Consider the following 23,833-nt stretch of genomic DNA (forward strand, 5'->3'; position numbering starts at 1 on the left):
CACTTTCCCGATGAAGGGCTTATGCCTGAAACGTCGATTCTCCTGCTCCTCAGATGCTTTTCCAGCGTCACACTCGCGACTCTGATTTCCAGACTCTGCAGTGCTCACTTTCTGTGTCTTCCACTTGTCAGTCCAAATCTGGATATCGTGAGGGCCTTGCGTGATTTCTCAGCTGCTGAACAGTTGTCAGTGGTGCTGAATATTGCACAGTCATCAGTGAACATTTCTGATCTCAGGACGGAGGGAAGGTCATTGATGAAGCAACTGAGAGTATTTCAGCCTGGGGCATGAAAGACCTTCTGCAGAGAGGGACTACTTGCTCACTGGCATGGCTATTCCAAATTCCAATACAGTCCCTCGCTTTCTCCAGCGGAAGAGTGAAACTGGGCCCAATGCATCAAGTTACAAAGAACAGCAACTCTTCTCAGCGTCATGAGTAAAGGATGCTGTAAACGGCATCTTGGTCATATCATGGACACATTTCTGCTGCAGTGGGGCTACAGCCTACATGCATGTGACACAGAGGCAAACCTACTTAATTACACACTGGAAGGGTGACTGCAGTAGGACACAATAATTGAGAGAAAATGGGTACAATTACCTACATTTAGAACTTCAACCCAGTTAGCTATCCCCAAGGCATTTCCCAGGAATGTAACAAGGCAAAAATGAACCTGAACCAAAGACAATAATATTGGGCCAAATCTTGCATTATTTCAGTTAAGTGCGAGTTGCGCTGAATCTTTTTGGAAGGATTGTCACCATGAAACCCAGTAAGAGTTCTTATCAAAAGTGCTTCTTTGACTACCTACCCTATCTTATCACATCCCTCATGTCTGATTCTAACCCATCTTACCACACACCCTTCCTGGAATAACTGGAAAAGTTACTCAAATGAAGGGCAATTCTGGATGGGCAGCAAGTGCTGGACTTGCCAGCACTGGCTATCTACCATTATAAAGAAACTGGATTTTAAAATGCCCATTTGTGGGACCCCAAGTCTACACCTGCAGAATATCCTGTAGAAACAGATACATTCCTAGACACTGCAAAGGTCTCACTGCTAGTATTAACAGATTTCCAGGGATGTGCTGTGGTTATTATCAAACTCCTGAAAATACCAACACTTCTCACAAGCATATTATGGAAATATCAGCATATTCTGAGTAAACACAAATTCTCAAAAACTCTTGAAGTTTTATCTTGTTCTCCAAAAGATAATGTGACCTAACTGAAGTGAAGTAATATTATTGCAGAAGACAATTTCCATTTTGGTAGAGAAAGGGAACTAACACCAGTACAGTAATCTAACAAGGCCGAAACTGAAATTTGAAACAAAAACAGAAGTTGCTGATAAATCAGCTCTGTTGACCCATCCTCGGAACCTGACCTAACTCTGATTTCTCTTCACAGATACTGCCAGACCTGCTGAGCTTTTCCAGCAACTTCTATTTTTGTTTCTGATTTACAGCATTCACATTTCTTTCGGCTTTTATCTAGGGCTGAAATTTGTTCGCCTGGAGAGCATGCTGGGATTCCTTAATGTTCTGAGCATCTTGCCTTGGAAACGTCTGAAACATGTCAAGCTAACTCAGCACAATAGTCCACTATTTAAATCAAATAATTTATTATTGGTTGCAATCTAATGTCTAGCAAGAGGTGAATGACCACATGGAAAAATGCCAAAATGAGGGAACTTCAGGAAATTTCTCCTTGTTCTGAAACATAGTCAAGATATAAATCTTTTAGCAGTTTTACATCAAATGCTACATGTTTATCAGTAAATATTGTTTGTATTACTTATTAGGAGCTAGACCAACAGTTTCTAGTTATGCAAATTGCAAAGCTTCAGCTGCTGGTCAGCATTGCGTTAGTTGCTGGTTTCAGCTGGGGTTCAATGCTTCCCTTGCTCAGGAGGTTGTATGTCAAATCCCATTCTAGAGTAACATTCTAGTATGATGCTGAAACAGTGCTGTGCTGCTGGATCTTCCTTTTAGATGAAATGTTAAACTGAGGCCCCTCTGTTCACTCATGCAGAAATTAAACATCCAAAGGGGGTATCTTTCAGGAATGCAGATGAATTCTACCCAGTTTATATTTAATCCCTCAAACTAAATCCCCTTAAATCCCTCGAATACCAAAACATTGTAACATCACTGTTGGAGGGGAGTTTACTGTGCAGGATATGCCTCCAGTGTTTTCTATATTACAGTAGTGGCTTTCACTTTCAAAGCATTACATTGGCTGAAATATTGGAGAATTGAGCAAAGAGGGAGAGAAAATTTCAGCCATCGCATGTAGCTCTACAATGCCTGAGAGTGACAGCATGACTGAATGCAAGTGTATACACATCATGTAAGGTCATGGTTCAATAAGAAACTTCCAAAAATCCCACAACCCCATGTTGAACTTTGTCTGCAGCTCTTCCAACACTCTCTGAAGAGTCTGATGAACCTCTGCACTCTATATTTTCCAGGATGTCATCTGGAGCGGGATGGGATGACTCTATATTCTGTTTCTCACAAGTCATTTGCCTAGAATTTCCTAGAGTGGGGCCTCTCTGAGGATATCCTGTTTGCTCAAATTCATCTCTCAAGTATCAGATCAAAATTGTTATGATTCTCTAAATACTGTAAATAAATATTTCCTAGCAAATTGCTGAAACATTATTTTCACTGCTGCACATTTGAGGCAGTGGAGGGAGAATACGAAGTGAAAAAAAAAGTGATTTTTATTCTGCAGTTTTTAGATAATAAGTTTTGTATTTCCATTTCACTCAGGTTCAGACATTGATATTGGAACCACAGTTGATCTGTACAGAAACCTGGCTCACTTTGCCCCAGACATAAAAACCTGCGTTGATGCCTGTAACTTTATTGCCAAAAGCACAAAAGAACAGAATGATTTTGAATCTGTGAGTATATGCAGGGATGTCAATTGGTTATAAGCTTGTAATTATAGGTTTCTAGAAACCAAACTAATCGAAGCTAACATTCCCAGTGCATGTACTGAGGAATGCTACATTGTTGGATGTGTCATCTTTCAGATGAGCTGTTAAACTAAAGTCCTGCTACCTATCGAAATTGCCTTCCTAAACTCTACCTGTCTGCTTCTTCCTTTATCCTTTAAGACTTTATTTAAGATTTATCTCTGATCTATCTTAATATCTCCCTGTGTGGCTTGGTGTCAAACTGGTAATGTATCCATGCAGCAGACTGGACAACTTGCTACAGATGCTTCATTACTGCAAATTATTGTTGTTGCTGTAATTTAGTCTCGTGAATTTCCACATGCTACTCTGATGCTTCAAATGTGATTTGATCCTGAAGCCTACACATTCTTCCAGATCTGACATTGCTAAGTGAGCCTTTTTTTAATTCACTGATGGAAATGTGAGCATTACTGACTTGACCAGTATTTCATGCTCATCCCTAGCTGCCTTTGAGAAGGTGGTAGTGAGCTGCCTCCTTGAACCATTGCAGTCCATTTGCTGTAGATAGACTCTCAATGCCATTTGGGAGGGAGTTCCAAGATTTTGACAGTGATACTGAAGGAACAGTGATATACTTCCACGTTCAGTATGGTGGTTGTGGGGGTTTGAAGGTGCCTTGGTGAATTTCTGCAGTGCATCTTGTACACACTGAACATCGGTCTTGGAGGGTATGAATGCTTGTGGACGTGGTATCAGTCAAGCAGGTTGCTTTTCCCTGGTCCCTGGATGGTATCAAGCTTCTTAACTGTTGTAATAGTTTCCCTCATCCAAGCAAGTATTCCATCACAATCCTAACTTGTGTCTTGTAGACAATAGACAGGTTTTGGGGAATCGGGAAGGAAGTTAGGTGCTGCAAAATGTCAAGCATTTGACTGCTCTTGTAGCTACAGTACTGACATGGGTAGTATGGTTCAGCTTCCGGTCAATGGTGACCTCCAGGTTCTGGATAGTAGAGGATTCAGTAATGAATAGTCAACGATCAATAATGATGGTAATGCTATTGAATGTCAAGGGATGATGGTTAAATTCCCTGTTTCAGGTGGTGATTGACTGCCATTGTATGACGCAAATGTTACTCACCACTTGTCAATCCTGTCAATTGTTCTTAACATCAAAAGAACTTACATTCACGTAGTACCTTCCATAACCTGAGGATGTCTCAAAGTGCTTCCAATCCAATCAAATACTTTTAAAGGGGTTATGATGTTGAAGAATAGGAACTTATTCCATAAATTGGAATCCTGCTGCCAAGGTATCTGTTTAAAACTACAAAGGTACAAATTGATTTAAGCAAGTACTGAATGAGTTCAAAAACAGGTCAATAAAATACCTGTCAACTTTGTGTCATCAGTATTTTCCATTTCTGGACAGTTTCGCTGTAAATTTTGAATGATTGTGCTTGTACTTTTTCATCTTGTGTATGTGTCAGTAGTCTGCAACATACATTATCTGATTCCTGAAAAGCAAATACCATCCCTTAATGCTTCTGGTAAGGGAATTCTATTTTTCATATAACTAAATCAATGTTTTAGTGTTTAGTTACAGCTGAACTTAACAGAAGCTTAAACTGAAATTATAACAACAAAATGTAAGTTCTGTTCTTTCAGGAGAATGAAAACTGGATTCTGATCGGAAAGGTTATCGACAAGGCTTGTTTCTGGATTGCGCTTCTCCTCTTTACCATCGGCACTGTGACGATCTTTCTCACCGGGCACTTCAACCAAGCACCAGAATTCCCGTTTCCAGGAGATCCTAGGAAATACACACCAGATTAATGTACAGCACCCTTTGATTCAATTTCCTTCCTCTAACTAGTTGGAAACCTCAAATGTTTTTGATCCGTTTCATTTTAAATCTTTTTAAAATGAACCAATACTCTTACATATGTTCAGCAGTGCTCAGCCCAAATGAAAAGTCGAGGGAACCCAAAGAAGCACTACAATTCATGTGAATGTAATATTAAGACTTTTTAAATGCCGGTGTTGTTAAAATCCCCAAGACTGCACTGTGTTGCATAAGTGTTCTTTTTTCCAGAAGTCAAAATGCATGATTTGGAGATGTTGGTGTTGGACTGGGGTGTACAAAATTAAAAATCACACAACACCAGGTTATAGTCTAGGATGACCTGATGAAGGAGCAGCGCTCCGAAATCTAGTGCCTGCAATTAAATCTGTTGGACTATAACCTGGTGTCATGTGATTTCAAAATGCATGAACTTTCTTTTAAGACATCTTACTTGTAATAAAGATTTTAACAACCGTCTCTTCATTTATTTATCTGATTATACTCAAAAGTAACAACAAACAAGAGCAGGGCTTATACAATTAATGGTAAGGGCTTGGGTAGTGTTGTGGAACAGAGGGATCGAGGGGCGCAGGGATATAATTCTTTGAAGTTTACGTCACATCTCGACAGGGTGGTTAAAAAGGCATTCGGCACACTTGCCTTCAGTCGTTTGAGTATAGGAGTTGGGATATCATGTTGAAGTTGTACAGGATGTTGGTGAGGTCTCTTCTGGAATACTGTGTCCAGTTCTGGTTGCCAGTTGTAGGAAGGATATCATTAAGCTGGAGAGACTTCACCAGGATGTTTCAAGGTATGGAAAATTTGAATTATAAAGAAAGGCTGGCACCTTTTTCACTGGAGCATCAGAGTTTGAGAGGCAGTTGATAAAATAACGAGGGGTACAGATAGAGTTAATAGTAGTTGTCTTTTCCCTGGAGTGGGGTTATTTCAAGATTAGGGGACACATTTTTAAAGTGAGAGAAGAAAGGTTTTAAAAAAGGCATGAGGGGCAAATTATTTACACACAGGGTGGTTTGCATGTGGAATGAACTTCCTGATGAAGTGGTAGATATGGGTCCAATTGCAATGTTTAAAGGACATTTGGATAGGTACATGAATAGGGAAGGTTTGGAGGGATATGGGCCAGGAGCAGGCAGGTGGGACTCATTTAGTTTGGCATGGACTGGTTGGATTGAAGGTTCTGTTTCCATGCTGTATGACTCTATAAGGGGATTTCTGTTTCTGAGTAGTTGAGAAACTGTTTCCACTGGCAGATGGTTTGGCAGCCAGAAGTTACAATTGTATATTAGAAAGGATGACAGGCTAGGTTTCTTATTCTTGAATAAAGCAGGAGGAGAGACCTAATAGAGATGTTTAAAATGACAAAATATTTTGACTGAGTGGATACAAAGAATGCTTCCATTTGTGGGAAAAAGCATAACTATTGATAAAAGATAGAGGTGAGGAAATTCACTATTCAGAAGAAATTAGCATTGATTGGTGGGGCCAAATGGTGTATATTTTATGTCAAGGCTTCCCAACTGGAGATTGGGACCTAAAGTGGGTCACAAGCTGAAATTCTAAAGTTGTAAACTCTAGGCAGCACATGGCCACCACGGGGCTTTGCATAACTTCCTGCCCAGCCTTACTAATCTTCTATCCCACAACAGCTGCTCTCATCAGTGATCTCCGTCACTCCCACCCTACTCTCTCAATTCTCACCAAAGGTTGTGACAACTTTCAACCTTCGAAATGCGGTCACAGTCGGAAAGGCTTGGGGGAAGGCTGTTTTAATAACATGAGATATCATTTTGCCAGATTTACTTGTGGGTAAATATGAGTCAGTGTAGTGGCATGCATTCAAGATTGAAATAGGGAGAACAGAGGGCCAACACATTCCAATAAGTGTAGGGTCCAAGAAATCCAGTGACTCCTGGATAATGAGGGATATACAGAATTGGATAAAGACAGAAAAGGGAGGCTTATGGCAGACACTGACAGCATAAAACAGCATAAGCCCTCAAAGAATGTGCATGAGAGGAACTTAAAAAGAAAATCAGGACAGCAAAACAGAGTGGGGGAGGGGGACATGAAAGATTAATAGCAGATAAAATAAAGGAAAATCCTAAGTGATTTTACAAATATATTTACAGTAAGAGGATAACTAGAGAAAGACTAGAGTGGTTATTTATGTGTGGAGGCAGAGGACATAGGATTTAAAATTACTACTAGTAAGGGGGGACAATGTAGGTACAGAAACTGGGGGGAGGACAGTGACATAATTAAAGAAATTAGCAATAAGTTCTGAATGGTCTGGAAGAATTATAAGTAGATAAATTTCCAGGGCTGAGTGAAATGTATCTCTGGTTATTGAATGAGGCAAGGGAGGAAGTAACAGGAGTGTTGGCATTAATTTTCAAATCTTCTCAGACAATAGGCTAGGTGGCACTGGACCAGAGGACAGCTAATGTGATACCATTACTCAAGGAAGAAGTGATAAACAAGGAGACTATGGGCCAGTCTGTCTAACCTCAGTGGTCAGGAGACTATTGAAAGTGACTCTGAAGGACAGGAGAGGCAGGGATTAATCAAGAACAGTCAGCATGGTTTTGTTAAGGGGAGGTCATGTCTGATATACTTGACTGAATTTTTCAAAGAGACAATGACATGCAGATGAAGGGAATACATTTGACATAATCTACTTTGACTTCAGGAAGGCTTCTGATAAGATCCCTCATGGGGGAATGAGAGCAAAGGTAAGAGCCCATGGGATCCAAGGAAACTTGATTAATTGGATCCAGAACTGGGTGACTAGCAGAAAGCAGAGAGTAATGGTCAAGGGGTGTTTCTATGACTGGAAGCCTTGTCCAATGGGATTCAGCAAGGACTAGAATTGGGGCCCTCATTTATTTGTACCATTTAAGAGCAATTTAGATTTTAATGTAGGAAGGTTAATCATTAAATTCTTAGATTGGCAGACAGTGAGGAGGATAGCCTTAGGTTACAGGAGAATACAGATGGGCCGTTCAGATAGACTGATCATTGGCAAATGGAATTCAGTCCAAAGCATATGAGGTGATGAACTTGGGAAGGACAAACAAGGCAAGAGAACACAGGATGAACAGTTAGGTCCTGGGAAGCACTGAGGATCAAAGTAACCTTACAGTAGTAGGAGCAAGGCTAAGAAGACATATGGGACATTTTGACTTTATTAACTAAGGCATGGAATTTAACAGCACAGAGGTTATGCTAGAACTATAGAAAATGTTGGTTAGGGTGTGGTGACAGTATTTTGTGGAGTCTGGAATCCACATTGGAGGAGAGATATGATTGCACTGGAGAGGGTGCAGAGGAGGTTCACTTGGATGTTGCCTGGGCTGCAAAGTTTTAATTACGAAGAGGGATTGGGTAAAGTGGGTTGTTTTCCTTGGAGCACAGAAGGCTCAAGGGGGACATGATTGAGATGAATAAAATTGTGAGGAGGTATAGGTGGAGAAGATTTGAAATGACCTTTCTCTTTGATGGCGGAATCAATGGCACGGAGGCATAGATTTACAGGTTGAGAGGGATGTGGGGAAAATTTTTTTCACCCAGGGCATGGTGGGAATCTGGAACTAATTGTCTGCACAGGTGATAGAAGCAGAAACAACATTTAAGAAGTCAGGATATACAAGGCTATGGGCCAAGTGCTAGAAAACAGAATTAAAATAGTTAAGTTCTTCATTTTGACCAGCGCAGACTCAATGGGTTGAAGTATCAACATTAATTGAATGCCAGCAAAAGCAAACAGGAAACAAACAAAACAAAAAGCAGCATTTGTTTCTGGTGACTAACAGGGACCACTTGCCTTAAATGGAACAGCAAATCTACTATCAATGAATGATTGTTGCACCCAGCTCACATCTATTGGAACCAAGTGTCAATGAATTTTTGTCTTGCTTGTTGTTTATGCGCAAGAATTTCAATACTTGCACCAAGATTTGCATGGAAATTCTCCCAACATACTTTTTCAGTATACCTCTAGTCCTCTAACTGTTTGGGAAATACTGTCCTGTGTAAAGTAATTTTAAGTATACTTGATTAAGCAGTGACCTGAGTGTTGGCTTCAGCACTGTTGGGTTAGGGAATGTGCCAATAGGTGAGGTGAGGTATTAACCACAAATCGTACCACTAATTGTTAACCTGTCATCCCTGCTCCAAAATACACATGCTTGTGCGAGGACAGAATTATGTTCAACTATGATGCCTATCACATTTGCAAACTGTCTGGTTATAAAAGGCACCAGAGAGCAGCTACAGCTCAGGAAGCCAATTCTCCAAAGCTAGGAAGAATAAAGGTCCAAAAATGAAACAGATAGGGGTTGGAAGGTAGTGGAAGTCCTGATACAGGGGTATACAAACATACATTTATAAATGCATTGCTATTTCACATCATCAACTGTGTGATTGACTGTCATTGTAACTAAAGCCACAAGAAGCAAGCTTACACAGGTTACCTGCCCTTAACGTCACACCATATTAAAACCATATCTAAGGGACTGCTACTATTGCTCTAACACTCTGTGTCATAATACATCTTTTCATTTGTTCAACGTGGGTGTATAACATGCTGCAAGGTCTTCAAATGGTGAAAAATATCAACATTAATTGAATGCCAGCAAAAGAGAACAGGAAACAAACAAAACAAAAAGCTGCATTTGCTTCTGGTGACTAACAGGGACCACTTGCCCTATGTGGAACAGCAAATCTACTGTCAATGAATGATCACTGCACCCAGCTCACATCTATTGGAACCAAGTGTCAATGAATTTCCGTCTTGCTTGTTGTTCATGAGAAAGAACTTCAATACTTGCACCAAGATTTGCATGGAAATTCTCCCAACCTAATTTGTAAATGACCTGGCATGAATTTAATACTAGATTCTAATACCAATGGAAAAATTTCTCTTTAGCCCATTAATCATCTTCAAAATCTTATAAACCTCAATAAAATCATTGTTTAATCTTCAAAACGACAGGGAATATGGGCAGTTTATGTACTTTCTTCTCACAATCTAACCAGAGGAGTCCTTTTTACATTCTCATGAGTCTGTGTTATACCCAATTCCATGTCAAATATCCTTTTTAAGGTGCAGTTCCCTTTAGTGTACAGCAGCCTCTCGATGTGACCTAACTATTCGTAGTAAACGCCATTCCATCACTAACGCCTTTACATAAAAGGTATCATTCCAATAGGTTTGCATTTTGTACAACTACATCTTATTATTTGAGTACATGGTCCTACAAGTTTCGTTATCCTTTGTTTCTAGCTCTTACCCTTTTAATAACACTCTGATCATTCACTTGCATTGAAATCCATAGCTTTGTCCACCCACTTACTATAACAATCTTTGTAATTTAATGCTTCTCTCTGTATGACTTACACCCCAAAAATAATATTATCAGTAATCATGGATATATGACTCTCTCTAATAAATCTGAGGCCCCTTTTTATATCAGTAAGGGTCTTGAAGGTTTACTCTAATTTATTCCGTTTACTGATGACAAAGGTGTCATCCACGTAGCGGACCCAAAGTTTGGGTTGGATGGTTGGCAGAGCTGTTTGTTCCGAGTCTCTGCATTACTGCCTCTGCTAAGAACCCTGACATCTGAGATTCCAGGGGTTCCGTTGGTTTGTCTGTAGGTTTTGTTGTTGAAGGTGAAGTGGGTGATAAGGCATAGGTCCACTAGCTTGACGATACTGTCCTTACTGAAGTTGGTGGTGTTTGGGTATGTGTCTTTGGTTCTTCTAATAATGTAGTCAGTGTTTCCTTGGCCAGTTGATGTCGATGGATGTGAACAGGGCTGTTATGTCAAAGGAGACCATTATTTCATCCTCTTCTATCAAACATCAAACTCAAACTTTGGGTCTGCTACGTGGATGACACCTTTGTCATCACGAAACGAAACAAATTATAGGAAGCCTTCAAGACCATCAATAGTACCCTTACTGGCATAAAATTCACGAAAGAGGAGGAAAACAACAACCAACTGCCATTCCTAGATGTTGCAGTAGAATGAGCAGCCAATGGGGAACTTCAAACTAGCATCTACAGGAAAACAACATATACAAACCAAATATTGAACTACAGAAGCAATCATCCCATCATCCACAAACGATGCTGCATTAAAACATTATTCCAATGAACCCCCACACACTGCACCACAGAAGAACTGCGCAAAGCAGAGGAAAACCACCTACACAGTGTATTCAAAAAGAACAGGTACCCAATGAACACAGTCCGCTGATTTCTGAGCAACAAACCCAAACAAGCAGACAAAACACATCCAGAAACCCTAGCCACTCTCACCTACATCAAAGACATCTCGGAAATGACTGCCAGACTACTCAGACCTCTTGGCACCATAGTGGCCCACAAACCCAACAACACACTAAAACAGCAGCTAATGAACTTGAAAGACGTTATACAGACAACAAACAAAACTAATGTCATCTACAAAATACCTTGCAAGATCTGTAACAAACACTACATTGGACAAACAGGCAGAAAACTAGCCACCAGGATACATTAACATCAACTTGCCACAAAACGATATGACCCACTCTCACTAGAATCCTTACATTTGGATGAAGGACACCACTTCAATGGGACAACACATCCATCCTAGAACAAGCCAAACAGAGACACGCACGAGAATTCCTAGAAGCATGCATTTCAACTGGAACTCTATCAACAAACACATTGACTTGGATCCCATTTATCAACCCCTGAGAAAAAGAACAGGAAATGACATCACCATAGGAAATGATGTCACTGCAGGAAATGACATCACTAACCCAAGGGAACTCAAACATATAAACAGAAAGTGGACTACACCATCAGTGCTTCATTCGGAGGCTCACTGAAGATATTACCTAGTATGGTGACGAAATGTCTGAAAATGAACCTTCCAGCTTAGTGAGCAAACCTACACCCAAAACCTTGGGTATTCCTTACCTGTTTTTCATCATTAGCACAAGACATTAATGTGCTTGTTTTGCTTCTCTGGTTGATAACTCAACACACAGTATTGAGGATGGATTTCTAACTGTAAATAAAAAGGCAAAATACTTTTCCTAATTTCAACAGAAGCAAAACAAAATGAATAAACACGTAGACAGGAAATTTTAACATTAACTGCAGTCTAACAAAGTTTGGTAAAATGGAATTATCTTTGTTTACATTTCAACAAGTCACACTTTACCACAAGAAGAAGGGCTAAATTTTACCAAAACTCGGTAAGGTATCAATTTTAGCGAGTTCTGTGGAGGGTTTCTCACTGTGAACCCGAGTGAGATTTCAAAATGCTATTCTATAAAATTTGCCTCACGACTTTGCACCACACTATATCCTCTCTTCCCTCTTGCCAGAAGTACAAGTACTTGCCATTGCTGGAAACTCCTGAGATCCTGACACTCATGCCATTTTTAATGTCCAGTTGGCCATCAGAACAGGTGCTGGTAGTTACAAGTTGTCCTTTACCATGCACATGATGAGAGGGGATCCAAAAACAAGTGATTCTCAAGGTACACAGGTGGCAAGGCTGATATTTCATTGCAAATAGAAGTTCACATTAGTAAAAGTATTGCGATTTAAGAAACAAGCTACACAGGTTACCCGCCCTTAGCATAATTCCATTTTAGCTTGTCTAAAAGAGAACTATTCTCTCCCCAATTACCGGTGTAGCCTAGCATTTTTTCATCGTTCAGTGTAGAGCATTACATACCGGAAAGCCTTCCAAATGGTTGAAAATGCCCATTTATGTTCAATAGCAGCAAAAGCAAAGAAAAAAAAAACAGAAACTGCATTTGCCTTTGGGAATAGAAAGGGAATGCTCGAGTTTCCAGCAACAATAATTTTAGTCAATGAGTGATCATGGCACTGTAACCAGGGATCAATTAAGTCTTAACGTTTTGGTTCCAATGGCTCTTCAAGGGCAACTCTACTTTCTGTCCACAAATGTTGCCAGACCTGCTGAGATTTTCCTGCAATTCCTGTTTTAGTTTCTGAAATCTTTTTGTCAATTAAGTTTTCTCTGCCTTGTTGTGTTTGATGATGCAGCACTCTATCATGCCAAATATCTTCATCTTCCTCCTTGGAAGACTGCTGCTGTTCTCGCAGCTCTTCAGCATCTATCGCATCTCCACTTTGCCTGCTCCAGTTGTGCAAAGCACAGCATGTTACAATTATGTGGCACACTGCATGTGGGGTTGAATGCAAGGCCCCACCCTCCGCCAAGCTACAGAACTTCACTGTCAGGCTGAGGGTTTGGAACAATTGGTGAAACTTTGTCCCCCAACCCCAGAATATCCAAGAAAAGCAGCAGTGCATATTAGAGCATGTGGGAAATGTTTAGTTCAAGGTGAGAGGAATAAGCTCTGTGCCCTTGTGTAGCCCAGGAGATCTTAGATTGCCTTTGTGAATTGTGGACCACAGCTGTGATTTTTAACGTTGCCTATGGGTATATCTGTTTCACCGAAATGACTATATCACATAATGATTACTAACATGCTTGTAATGAGGAAATTGTAACCCACATCGTTGGAAGTTGAGCATGGTACTATGATTACAAATGACTTAAATCTATACTAATAAAGGGCCCAATGATCCCAATTGCACCTTCAATGACTTCACATCATTCACATGTAGAGCCCAATATTCAGACAGAGAAAAATTACTCTGCCTACTCTAGTGACGGCCATTTTCCATTTCCAGTTCTTATTTATGTCTTGCATGAAAACAATGCAGATTGTGTCAACAGTGACTCGCAGGTCAAGAGTTCTATGATCCTCCATGTTCCTTTCTTTGCAGTATCAGTTGAACCCATTAATACTGAGCTTAGAAAAAGTGCTCCCACTCACCTTTCCTGAATTATAACTTCATCTCCTAACATTACACCTGAGTCATCACCCTACAGGGTAGACATCCCAAACATTGAACCACACTACCTCCCATTGAAGCTAGGATGGTTTTGACCATTGATAAACCATCTCCTCCAATGAACTATCATCTCTCTTCCCTTCCCGGTATTGAGTTATTCCCTTCACAATTACTGCTCCCTCTGCATCTCAATCCCTAGATCTGACTTCATTAACTTCCCAACCAAAGCAGTGCCTCCTGACTGACTTGGATAGACATCTCCGCCTGGCGTGTTACAGGACCCCTGACTGACCTCTGTGAAGCTCCCAGATTGACTTACCATTATTCTCTAGACTGACTGCACTGGATCTGCAGAATTGGCCTTGATCCATATCCCTTGCAAGAGATATTGGATGTAGCCCTCACTATGTCGGGACCCTCTGATTGAAGGCTGTCTCCCTTTACCTGACTGAAGACCACTAGCGTTTCACTAAGACATGGCTTTTGGCTGAAGCGCATTCAGTGCATTTGGCAAGTACGATGCAGGTGTGATACTGACATAGCACGATGCCATACAGGAACATGTTCATTCCCTTAACTGATTATTGCTGACAATCAAAATGCACCAACTGGCATAGTGCCTGCATTAAAAGGCAAGACAGAAGTATTATGAGTATTTAAGTCTGGCTGTGGTGGCAAAGTGTATAAGGGCAAAGCAAAACAAGGCTGATATACTGTGAGCATTGAAGCAGCTGCAAAGCAAGTAAACACTAAGAGACCTAGGGAAGAGCTCTGGTTCAATCCATGATTTGGGTGCCTAGAACTGTACATGGGTCATTAATAAATATACTGAACAGTTGAGGCCCTGGTCCAGGTCCATGGGTGCTGTCCAGTTTCACTAAATTTGAGCACATGCTTAATACTTGACTACCTTTAATTGTCTCACAAGTCTCCTAACGAAGTCAATAATTTGCTGTGACTTCCATGAACTTTAATTTTAGTTTACAGTATCATTTAGAACTGCTGTGAATGTCTTTGAACATTGGCTTCTGCTAACTAGTTCAAATTTCTCCAAAGGCTCATTTCTCTGGCATTAACTAGAGATTCCAATAACTTAATAAAAGACACTAGGTAAGATGGTTCCTTGTATGCCGTGTTAGCTCTTAACATTGATGCTTTCCTGCGAAAGTTTTAAATCATAAGATGCCAGAATACAGATAAATAGAAAGAGAAAATTATCGACATGAAAGCCTATAGATTAGTTTAAGCCAGAAAGAGTATAATTTTAGGAAGGTCATAATTACAAATCTGAAGAAAATGGAAGATAGAAGTTTATTGGCTACCACAAGCTATTTTTCTACGGTTACATCTTATGTGAGTACTTTGGTTCATTTGACCTTTGATAAGCTGTGAAATTTTTCTTCTGTTGTATTTCAAATATATTATTAATACAAACACGTTCCATTGTCTATACACTAAAACAAAACTAAATTTCTAATAGACAATCAAAACAAGCAACTGGAGGGAGGCAGGATAGAACGGCTGTCCGATACATACGAGAGGTCAAATGGAAAACGTTCCTGGAGATATATCTGGCACAAAAGAAAATAGTGTGGCTGTTGAGGGACATCATCAAAATCTTAAAACATCACTGCAAGAGGTCTCCAGCTCAACCATGTTGAACTGCATCATTAATTACCTTCCCTTGGCCATAAAACAAGTAAGGCCAGAAATGGGGCATGTTTACTGATAACTTCAATGTTCAGATCCAATCATAAACCCTTCCATTATGAAGCAGCCCATGCCAGCAAGAGCTCCTTCATGCCCAGGTTTGAGCTAATAAATGGTAGGTGACACTGGGTTACATAGGCCTCATTAAATGCTCTCAATCTCAAAATGCTCTACTTAACTGACAAAACCCTCAGTGTTGTCATTTTAGTGGTCAACACTAATCAGAGGTTTCTGTTGAGCCATATCAGTACTGTCAACACAGTATAAGGACAAGGCTTTCTGGATAATAAGCTTATTCCCCTGAATCAGGTGCGTAACTCACTATTTACATGGATGGTGTAGCTACAGTAACATAAAAGATCAATACCATGTGGGATTTAGCATTTTGCTAGATTGCTACACACAATACAAGAGCATCTCTTCTATTATTGGTGCAGTCTGTTGTACGTACAAGAACATATACAATCTAAATCCTTTATAATGCTGTTAAAAAGTAGATAAAAGGTAGATAGATTCTGATTATGAAGATAATCAAAGGTTATTGGATCATAAAGAGATCAGTCATGATCTTATGGAGTACTGGAGCAAGGCTGGCCTTTGTCTCATAATCTGTACATTTATGAAGATCTCATTGGATGACAACCTGTGTTGCATCCGGTTCTGATCAATACACTTTAGAAATAATGTGAGGATCCATGAGAGGTTGCAGAGAAAATTTACCAGAACTGATCCAAGGAAGAGGGGAATTTAACTGTTCGGTTAGCTTGGAGAAACAGGGTAATCCTCCTTGCTTTAAAGGAGGCTGAGGGCAAATCTGATCGAAGTGCACAAAGTTATGACAGATCTAAGCAAGGAAGACAAAGAAATGCTACTCTTATTTATTGGTTGCACAAGGATTTATGGACAGAGTTTTAAGGTTTTGGGCAAAGAATGCAGGAAGAACTTCCTTTAAACGCAGAATCACTGCCTATGAGGCTGATGGAAGTGATCAATGCTTTCAAAAGGAAATTGAGTAACAAACACTTTCTTGTTTGGACTTTGGACCGAATAGGGAAAAAGAATGCTGTCTTTAAAATGAGGAAATTGTGTAAGAAGATGCATGCAGCTTAAGAAACAAGTAACAAGGACCATGTTATGAGCTGTCTATGCAATGCTGCCGTAATGAATGAGTGAGGAAGAAGTCTAAACAAATTGCACGAACTGTATGTTCAAGGCAATTCAGCTCAGAGACAGTCTTTTGATTTGCTTTTCAATTGGTACCAATTATCAGGAGAGCTCAGCATAGTAACAACTTCTTGATTGGTTCTTGGTCGGGTGGCTACAGCCTTATGTATAGACAATACAGCAGAAACATTTAGCTAGCAAACAGAAAGCATTCCTCTTTCTTTATCCCCCTCCTCTGATTGGAAAAACAGAAGAAAAATCCCTTGAAGTTAGGTATCTCCCTCATGTATCCTTTGTTAGCCACTCGCTTTGCAAATCCTAGTAAAAGAGAAAGGAGGAAAGAAATCACCTTCAGACTCACTGAAAAGGCAAATCCACAACCACTGAATGAAGACTAAGAACAGGTATAACCATAACCTTTCGGCATTAACAAAAAAAAGAGTCAGAAGAAATCAAAAGGAACAGAGAGAAAACAATTTAGATGCCTGTGGTCCAAACCATTGCAAGGAAACTGTTTACAATTTTTTATTTTAATCTACCCATTATATTCACATCTTGTTTCTGTGTATGGGGATTTTTAAACGGGGTACATTTCAAGTTATAGAATGATAAGTCAGCAATTCAGATTTCTTTTTGCCATTGGTTAAAAACAATTTATTTGCAATAAATTGTTATTTACTTACTCTCGGAAAAAAAAAATGCTGCTGTGCATATTTTTTGTAACCTGAGATAAGACAGTTAGATAGAATTGGGTAATTCGATGGTCAAATTTTTATATTTACGATGATTTCCGGAATAGTGTGGCTTGACTTCCAGTGTATTACCATAGTGAGTCATGTTAAAAGGCAGTTAAGGTGGAGAAAACTTGCAAGGCTATAAGGTTAAAGGCAGGAGAATGAGACTGCCTGGAGTACTTGATAAAGAGTTGGCATGGATGTCACATTCCAAATTGCCTCCTTTTGTGTTGTCATGTCTCCATTGTTCTAATCTACCAAAAAAACAGAAATTGTTGGAAAGCTCAGCAGGTCTGGCCACATCTGTGGAGAGAATCAGAGTTAACGTTTCAGGTTGAGTGACCCTTCCTCAGAACAACGTTACATTGACAGCACTTCCTTTCCGTAGAAGGATAAAATTAGCAACAAAAAGGGAACATTATCAGCTTCAAATTTCTTTTCAAGTCACACAATATTTTGACTTGGAGCAACAGCAGAACAAGTCTGACAGCAGTTCAATGAGTCCACAAACAGCTTTTCAGGGCATTAGTGGATTAGCAATAAATGCCAGTTCTACCACCATCAAACAAAATAATTGGTGCAAAGGAGCAAACAATGGATTGGAAGAAGTTAAGGATAGAGGTCAATGTGCACCAAACTCTAATAGAATGGCCTAGGCATCACTTGTGGCCCAAATCACTTTCACACGGTTCTCAGTATCCTTTGGATTTTATCCATGTCACTGGAGCTATGGTCCAGAATGGTCTTTTTTCCATTACTGATTGCTCCTAATAACAGTCCTTATCTTGACCTCATTTCCCAGGTAAAGGTAGCAAGGGGATGTTATGGAGCTAGCTGGTCTCCAATTGGCATTTAGACAAGATGGAAAATTAAAAATCTAGAGCTTAGGCCCTTGACTCTGTGGTATAAGTTGGAATGCTCGTGAGATTGGCTGTGAAGTAGATTGAGATTGAATCTTCAGTAAAAGTCACTGAAGTATAATGACACAGAAAATAAGTTAACCTGGGGAAAACGTCACTTTCTTTTATTGTAGCAATACAATAATTATGCAATTTTTGGGTGGGGGGAACAGCAGCACTGAAATTATTTTATGGAAACGCAGGCTTAACTCTGTAATACCTAACTTTTGTTCAGTATTTAAATTAAGTGGTAAACTAGTTATCTTAAATGGGTAAGCAGATTTCCAAGGTTAAGAAATTTAATACTAACATGTTAAGTCCCTTCACAAAAATACAACATTGCATAATTTCAATATTCACTTTACAAAATATATTTCTAAAAGATGATATGCATTCCAATCTCTGTTTCTTCACTGAAACTGAAAATTTAAAGGCCCAGCAATTGAAGGATTAAGCTGAAAAAGCTAATCAGATTTCAAGGTGATAAGTTTAGTCAGGATCTACCAATGGAGGTAGAGAATGGGTAATGACAGTCAAAGTCCTGCAACAACAGCCAGTCTCAGGACGTGTCCTCCCACTCTTATAGAGCTGACAAGAAACCCACTAAAGATTTCACAATAAACCGTTGCCCTCCACAGAGGGAAAGGATCTGCACAGAAGTAAAATGTTTATCATTTGTACTTGCAATTGCCCAACAGGCAACAAAATAAATTCATAGTGACAAGGTGTCTAACACCAGTCTGTTTTTCAATGCCTTTTGACATTCCACTGCTGTAGTTCAAATGTTATGCCAGACTGAGGAGTCGTGCACTGTGGAATTCTGCATTACACTGCAATCTTCGTGTTCCGAAAGCTGGAGTTGTCCCTGAAATGACAGAGGGAACAGTAGTTTAAGGCAGAGTCGAGGAAGACAATGAAAGGATTCAGTGACCTATCATGTGACTAATTACATTGGTTGTGATTGGAAAAATCACTCAGGTAATACTAGGTGAACTGTAAATGATTGTTTATAAAGCATTAACAGCAACAGCTATTATTTACTAAGATTCATTCACATTTCCATCAAGCACCAGGAAAGAATATCTGCTGAGCAGCAGGTGAGTACAGAACACTGATCATGCAGCACTAGGCACTCATAAGCAACTAGATGTTCATTAAAGGAGAACTGGCAGCCATTAGCAGATTACAAAGAGCTGATGCTGGTGACAAACAGTAACTTAAATAATAGATTCAGAATCAGGTTAGCAATAAACTAAAATAGTCTAGATCCTGAATCCATTTGATTTCTGTTTCAGAAGTGCAATGTGAACTTGTTATATTCCCTTGTTAATGACATAACTATGTTCAAAGTTTATATTACAAAACATCGTTTCAAGATAAAATTCAGTCCATCGAGCTTCTGATTTGAGGGAAGGTCTGACAGAAATTAGTATCCCATTTAAAACCAAAAGTTTGGTAATATTTTCAAGTATGTTCTACAATACAATGTACAATACAATACAGAACAGGAACAGGCCTTCGGCTCACCAAGTCTGCAATGATTCCAATCCTTATTTAGACCTGATATTTACACCTTTTCATGATTTCTATCCCTCTATTCACTTCCCATTCATGTGTCTATCAAGATACATATTAAACATTATGAATGTGCCTCCACCAGCAGTGCACTCCAGGCATCCACCAACCTCTGTGTGAAAATGTTTTCCTACACATCTTCCCTAAAGTTTTCCCCTTTCACCTGGAACCTGTGCCCTTTCATAGCTGACCTTTCTACTCTGGGAAAAAGCTTCCATCCTATCTAAGCCCCTCATAATTTTGTAGACATTTATCAGGTCGCCCCCTCAGCCTCCGTCCTTCCAGTGAAAACAATCTAAGTTCACCCAACCTCTTCTCATAACTAAAACCCTCCAGACCAGGCAACATCTTGGTAAACCTCTGCACCCTCTCCAAAGCATCCACATCCCTCTGTACTATGGTAACCAGAATTGCATGCAATATTCCAAATGTGGCCTAATGAAAGTTTTATACAGCTGTAACATAACTTGCCAACTTTTATACTTGTTCCCTGGCCAATGAAGGCAAGCATGCCATATGCCTTCTTGACCATCTTATCCACTTTTGTTGCCACTTTCAGAGATATGTGGACCTGTATGAATAGATTCCACTAAATGGCAATGCTCATAAGGGTACTGACATTTATTGTAAAATTTGCACCTGAATTTGATCTTCCAAAATGCATCACCTTGCATTTGTCAGGATTAAACTTTATCTGCCATTTCTCTGCCCAAATCTGCAACCTATCCATATCCGACTGTAACCTTTGACAATCCTCAACACTATCGGCAACGGCACCAATTTTGGTGTCAGCTGCAAACTTACTAGTCAGACCACCTACATGTTCCTCCAGATCATTTATATATTACAAACAATAAAGGTCCCAGCACTGATCCCTGGGGAACACCACTAGTTACTGATCTCTATTCCACAAAGCACCCTTCCACCACCACTCTTTGTCTTCTTTGGCAAAACCAGTTTTGCATCCATCTAGCCAGCTCACCCCAGATTTTATGAGACTCTACATTTTCTACCAGGCTATCAAGAAGTACCTTACCAAATGCCTTACTAAAGTCCACATAGACAACACCCACTTCCCTCATCAATCATTCTTGTCACCTCCTTAAAAAACTCAAACAAATTGGTGAGACATGACCTTCCCTGCACAAAACTATGCTGCCCATGACTAACAAATCCATTTGTTTCCAAATGCGAATAAATCCTGTCTCTCAGTATCTTCTCCTATATTTTCCTGACCACTGACGTCAGACTCACCAGCATGTAATTTTCTGGATAATATATTCCCCCCTTAAATACAGGAACAACATTGGCCATTCTCCAGTCTGATGGAACCTCGCCTGAGGCCAAACAAGATATCTGTTAAAATCCCAGCTATTTCCTCTCTTGCCTCCCACAGTATTCTGGGATGGATCTCTTTAATATATTTCAAAATACCCAACACGTCCTCCTTCATTGTGTTGACCTGCACAAGAGTATTCATACACTTTTCCCTAACCTGAACATCCATCACGTTCCTCTCTGTGGTGATTACCAATGTAAAGTGTTCATTAAAGATTTCACCCATTTCTTTTGGCTCCACACATAACCTCCCTCCTTTACTCTTGAATGGGTCTACTCTTTTCCTAACTATCCTCTTGCTCTTAATACAAGTATATAATGCCTTGGGATTCTCCTTAACTGTATTGACCAAGGGCATTTCATAGCCCCTTTTAGCCCTCCTAACTCTCCATTTGAGCTCCTTCCCACTTTCTCTATATTTTGTAAGATCTTTGTCTGTTCTTCATTGCCTAAACCTTAAGTATGCTTCCTTTAGTTTTGACTAAGCTGATAATTTCCCCAGTCATCCAAGGTTCCCGAAGCCTGCCATTCCTGACCTTCATTTTCAAAGGAACATACCTGTCCTGCACTCTAAATCAACAGGTCTTCAAAAGCCTCCAACATTTCAGATGTGGATTTACTGTCAAACAACCACTCCCAATCCACAATCTCCAATTCTTGCCTAATTCAGTTATAATTGGCCTTCCCTCAACTTAACACCTTCATCCGAGGTTCATTTTTGCCCTTATCCATAAGTATACGAAAGCTTATGGAATTATGCCCCAAAGTGCCTCCCTACTGAAACTTTGATCACTTGGGCTGGGCTCATTTCCCAATAGTTACCAATAGAACCCAATGGGTTCAGTCTGGCACCCTTCCTCATTGGACTACCCACATACTGTTTCAAAAAAACGTTCCTGGACAGACCTAACAAATTGCTCCCTATCCAAACCTCTAGCACTAAGGAAGGCACAGTCAATATAGGGGAAGTTAAAATCACCCACTACAACAACCCAGCTATTTTCATATCTGAACTATTTCCTAATCAGCTTGTTCAGAGATGTCATTGCAAGTGGGACTTGAACCCAGGATTCCCCGGCTCAGAGGTAGGAACACCACCACTGCACTATTGTGGCTAAGAAAGGAAGGAAAGGAGTGCCATGCATTGGCTGGAAATCAAACCCAGGCCTCCCGTGTGGCAGGCGAGACTTCTACCAATGAACCACCAATGCAACCACCACAAACTGAATAACATTAGATTTTATAAAAATACTGACACTGAATTATGTCCTTTGAACAAATATAAACAAACTCCAAAAATCAAGGACGATGAGAAGGTAACAGAAAAGCCACCAGGATCACCATAGCTACGATGTTCCATGGACCCGAAGTCAATGAACCATCTGGCACCATATATACCCAACTGTTAATGCAATCTTTACGAAAATGACAGTTTTGTTTCCAAGACGAATGAAAACTAATCTTAAGGTGAGGGGGTGGGCAAGGGGGCAATGGTCATTCTGATGTTGTGCACAGCTGTCCCATCTATTTTGGCTAGAAGGATTCAAAATGGGTGACTGACATGGCATAGATTGCAAGACCCTAGAAACATCAACAAGTGCACAGAGCTGGGGGCACTCGTTGTCAGTTAGCTGCCACTTTCAGATGGAAGATGGACTAGGTGAGGAAGAAGAAGTCCCAAGGACCCCTTCAGCTGAAGATCAGAATGTTGCCTCCTCAACTTCAATCTGTTATGACTTTTCTATTTAGTACACCATATCTAAACTGTTGCATCTTAGAAAATAAAACGTTCTGAAATTTATTCCAATTGGTCAATTGTCGTTATTAGGCAACAGTGGTCTCAAACCTGAAAATCTTAGAGGTCAGTCAGAAATTATACAGAGTATATTAAGGGGTAGAAACCTTCAAGTACATTCCATTTTGTATACCTCAACAGCACTGAAGCATTCTGGATGGTATCAGCTTAACTTAGTGCAAACTAGGAATGATATCAGAGGCCTCTCTAATTAACAACATCCAGTATCTGGGCTTTGAGGTTACTCAGGGCTGCAGGGAAGCTTTTAATAAGTTAACTACCATTCAATTCTCAGTAAAAATCCACATTGAGCCAATCTTACTTGATACTGTCTGTATGCGTCTTGTACTCCATGATAGTGCTAGGTGGTAGGTTCAATACACGACGCAAAGTGTCACGTATCCGAGCAGTAGTTGCTTGATCACTGGCTGTCTTGTTCCACACCGAAATTATATCTTCCTGCCAATGAATAAATTAAATAGGAACATTTTTCACACAATAGTTAAATTTCTGAACAGACCTTCCTGTAAACAAAAGCTTTTCTTCATGATCTCAAATCCCCAAATGCTTTACAGTCGATGAAGTATTTTCTGATGTGTAATCACTATACAAGGCAGACAATTTGGACAAAGAAAGATCTCAAAGGAAGCAGTGGGGCATTGGCCACTTAATTTGTTTTAGTGATATTGCTCGAGAATAATTATTGCCCAGCAAATTGGAAAAACTTTTGGTCATCGTCATATACTATCACAGCACTGTTTACATTTAATGAATTTTAAAAAAAAGCCTCAGTTTGACTTCTCACATGAAAGATGGCAACCTGTACAAAAAAACACCATCTCAGTCATGCAATGAAATATCAGTCAATGTGACATGTCTTCATATCTTATAGTTGTGCTTGAACTCACAACGTCTGACTTT

The 23,833-nt window shown here is 39.9% G+C and overlaps 2 protein-coding genes across 2 annotated transcripts in view; one reads left to right on the plus strand and one right to left on the minus strand.

Moving 5' to 3' along the window:
* Positions 1-5,254, plus strand: part of chrne (cholinergic receptor, nicotinic, epsilon) — a 29,463-nt gene extending 24,209 nt beyond the window's left edge. Inside the window, exons 11-12 of the mRNA XM_072591622.1 lie at positions 2,781-2,914; positions 4,600-5,254. Of these exons, the coding sequence (XP_072447723.1) occupies positions 2,781-2,914; positions 4,600-4,767 (302 nt within the window). The 3' untranslated portion in view covers positions 4,768-5,254. The remainder of the gene's footprint in view (positions 1-2,780; positions 2,915-4,599) is intronic.
* Positions 5,255-14,985: 9,731 nt separating this feature from the next.
* LOC140492613 (eukaryotic translation initiation factor 4E type 2-like) overlaps positions 14,986-23,833 on the minus strand; it is a 43,931-nt gene continuing 35,083 nt past the window's right edge. The window contains exons 6-7 of the mRNA XM_072591625.1: positions 23,235-23,371; positions 14,986-19,069 (exon numbers count right to left, since the gene is read on the minus strand). Coding sequence (XP_072447726.1) covers positions 19,030-19,069; positions 23,235-23,371 — 177 coding nt within the window. The 3' untranslated portion in view covers positions 14,986-19,029. The remainder of the gene's footprint in view (positions 19,070-23,234; positions 23,372-23,833) is intronic.

Source organism: Chiloscyllium punctatum, chromosome 21, assembly GCF_047496795.1.
Source record: "Chiloscyllium punctatum isolate Juve2018m chromosome 21, sChiPun1.3, whole genome shotgun sequence".
Classification (NCBI taxonomy): domain Eukaryota; kingdom Metazoa; phylum Chordata; class Chondrichthyes; order Orectolobiformes; family Hemiscylliidae; genus Chiloscyllium; species Chiloscyllium punctatum.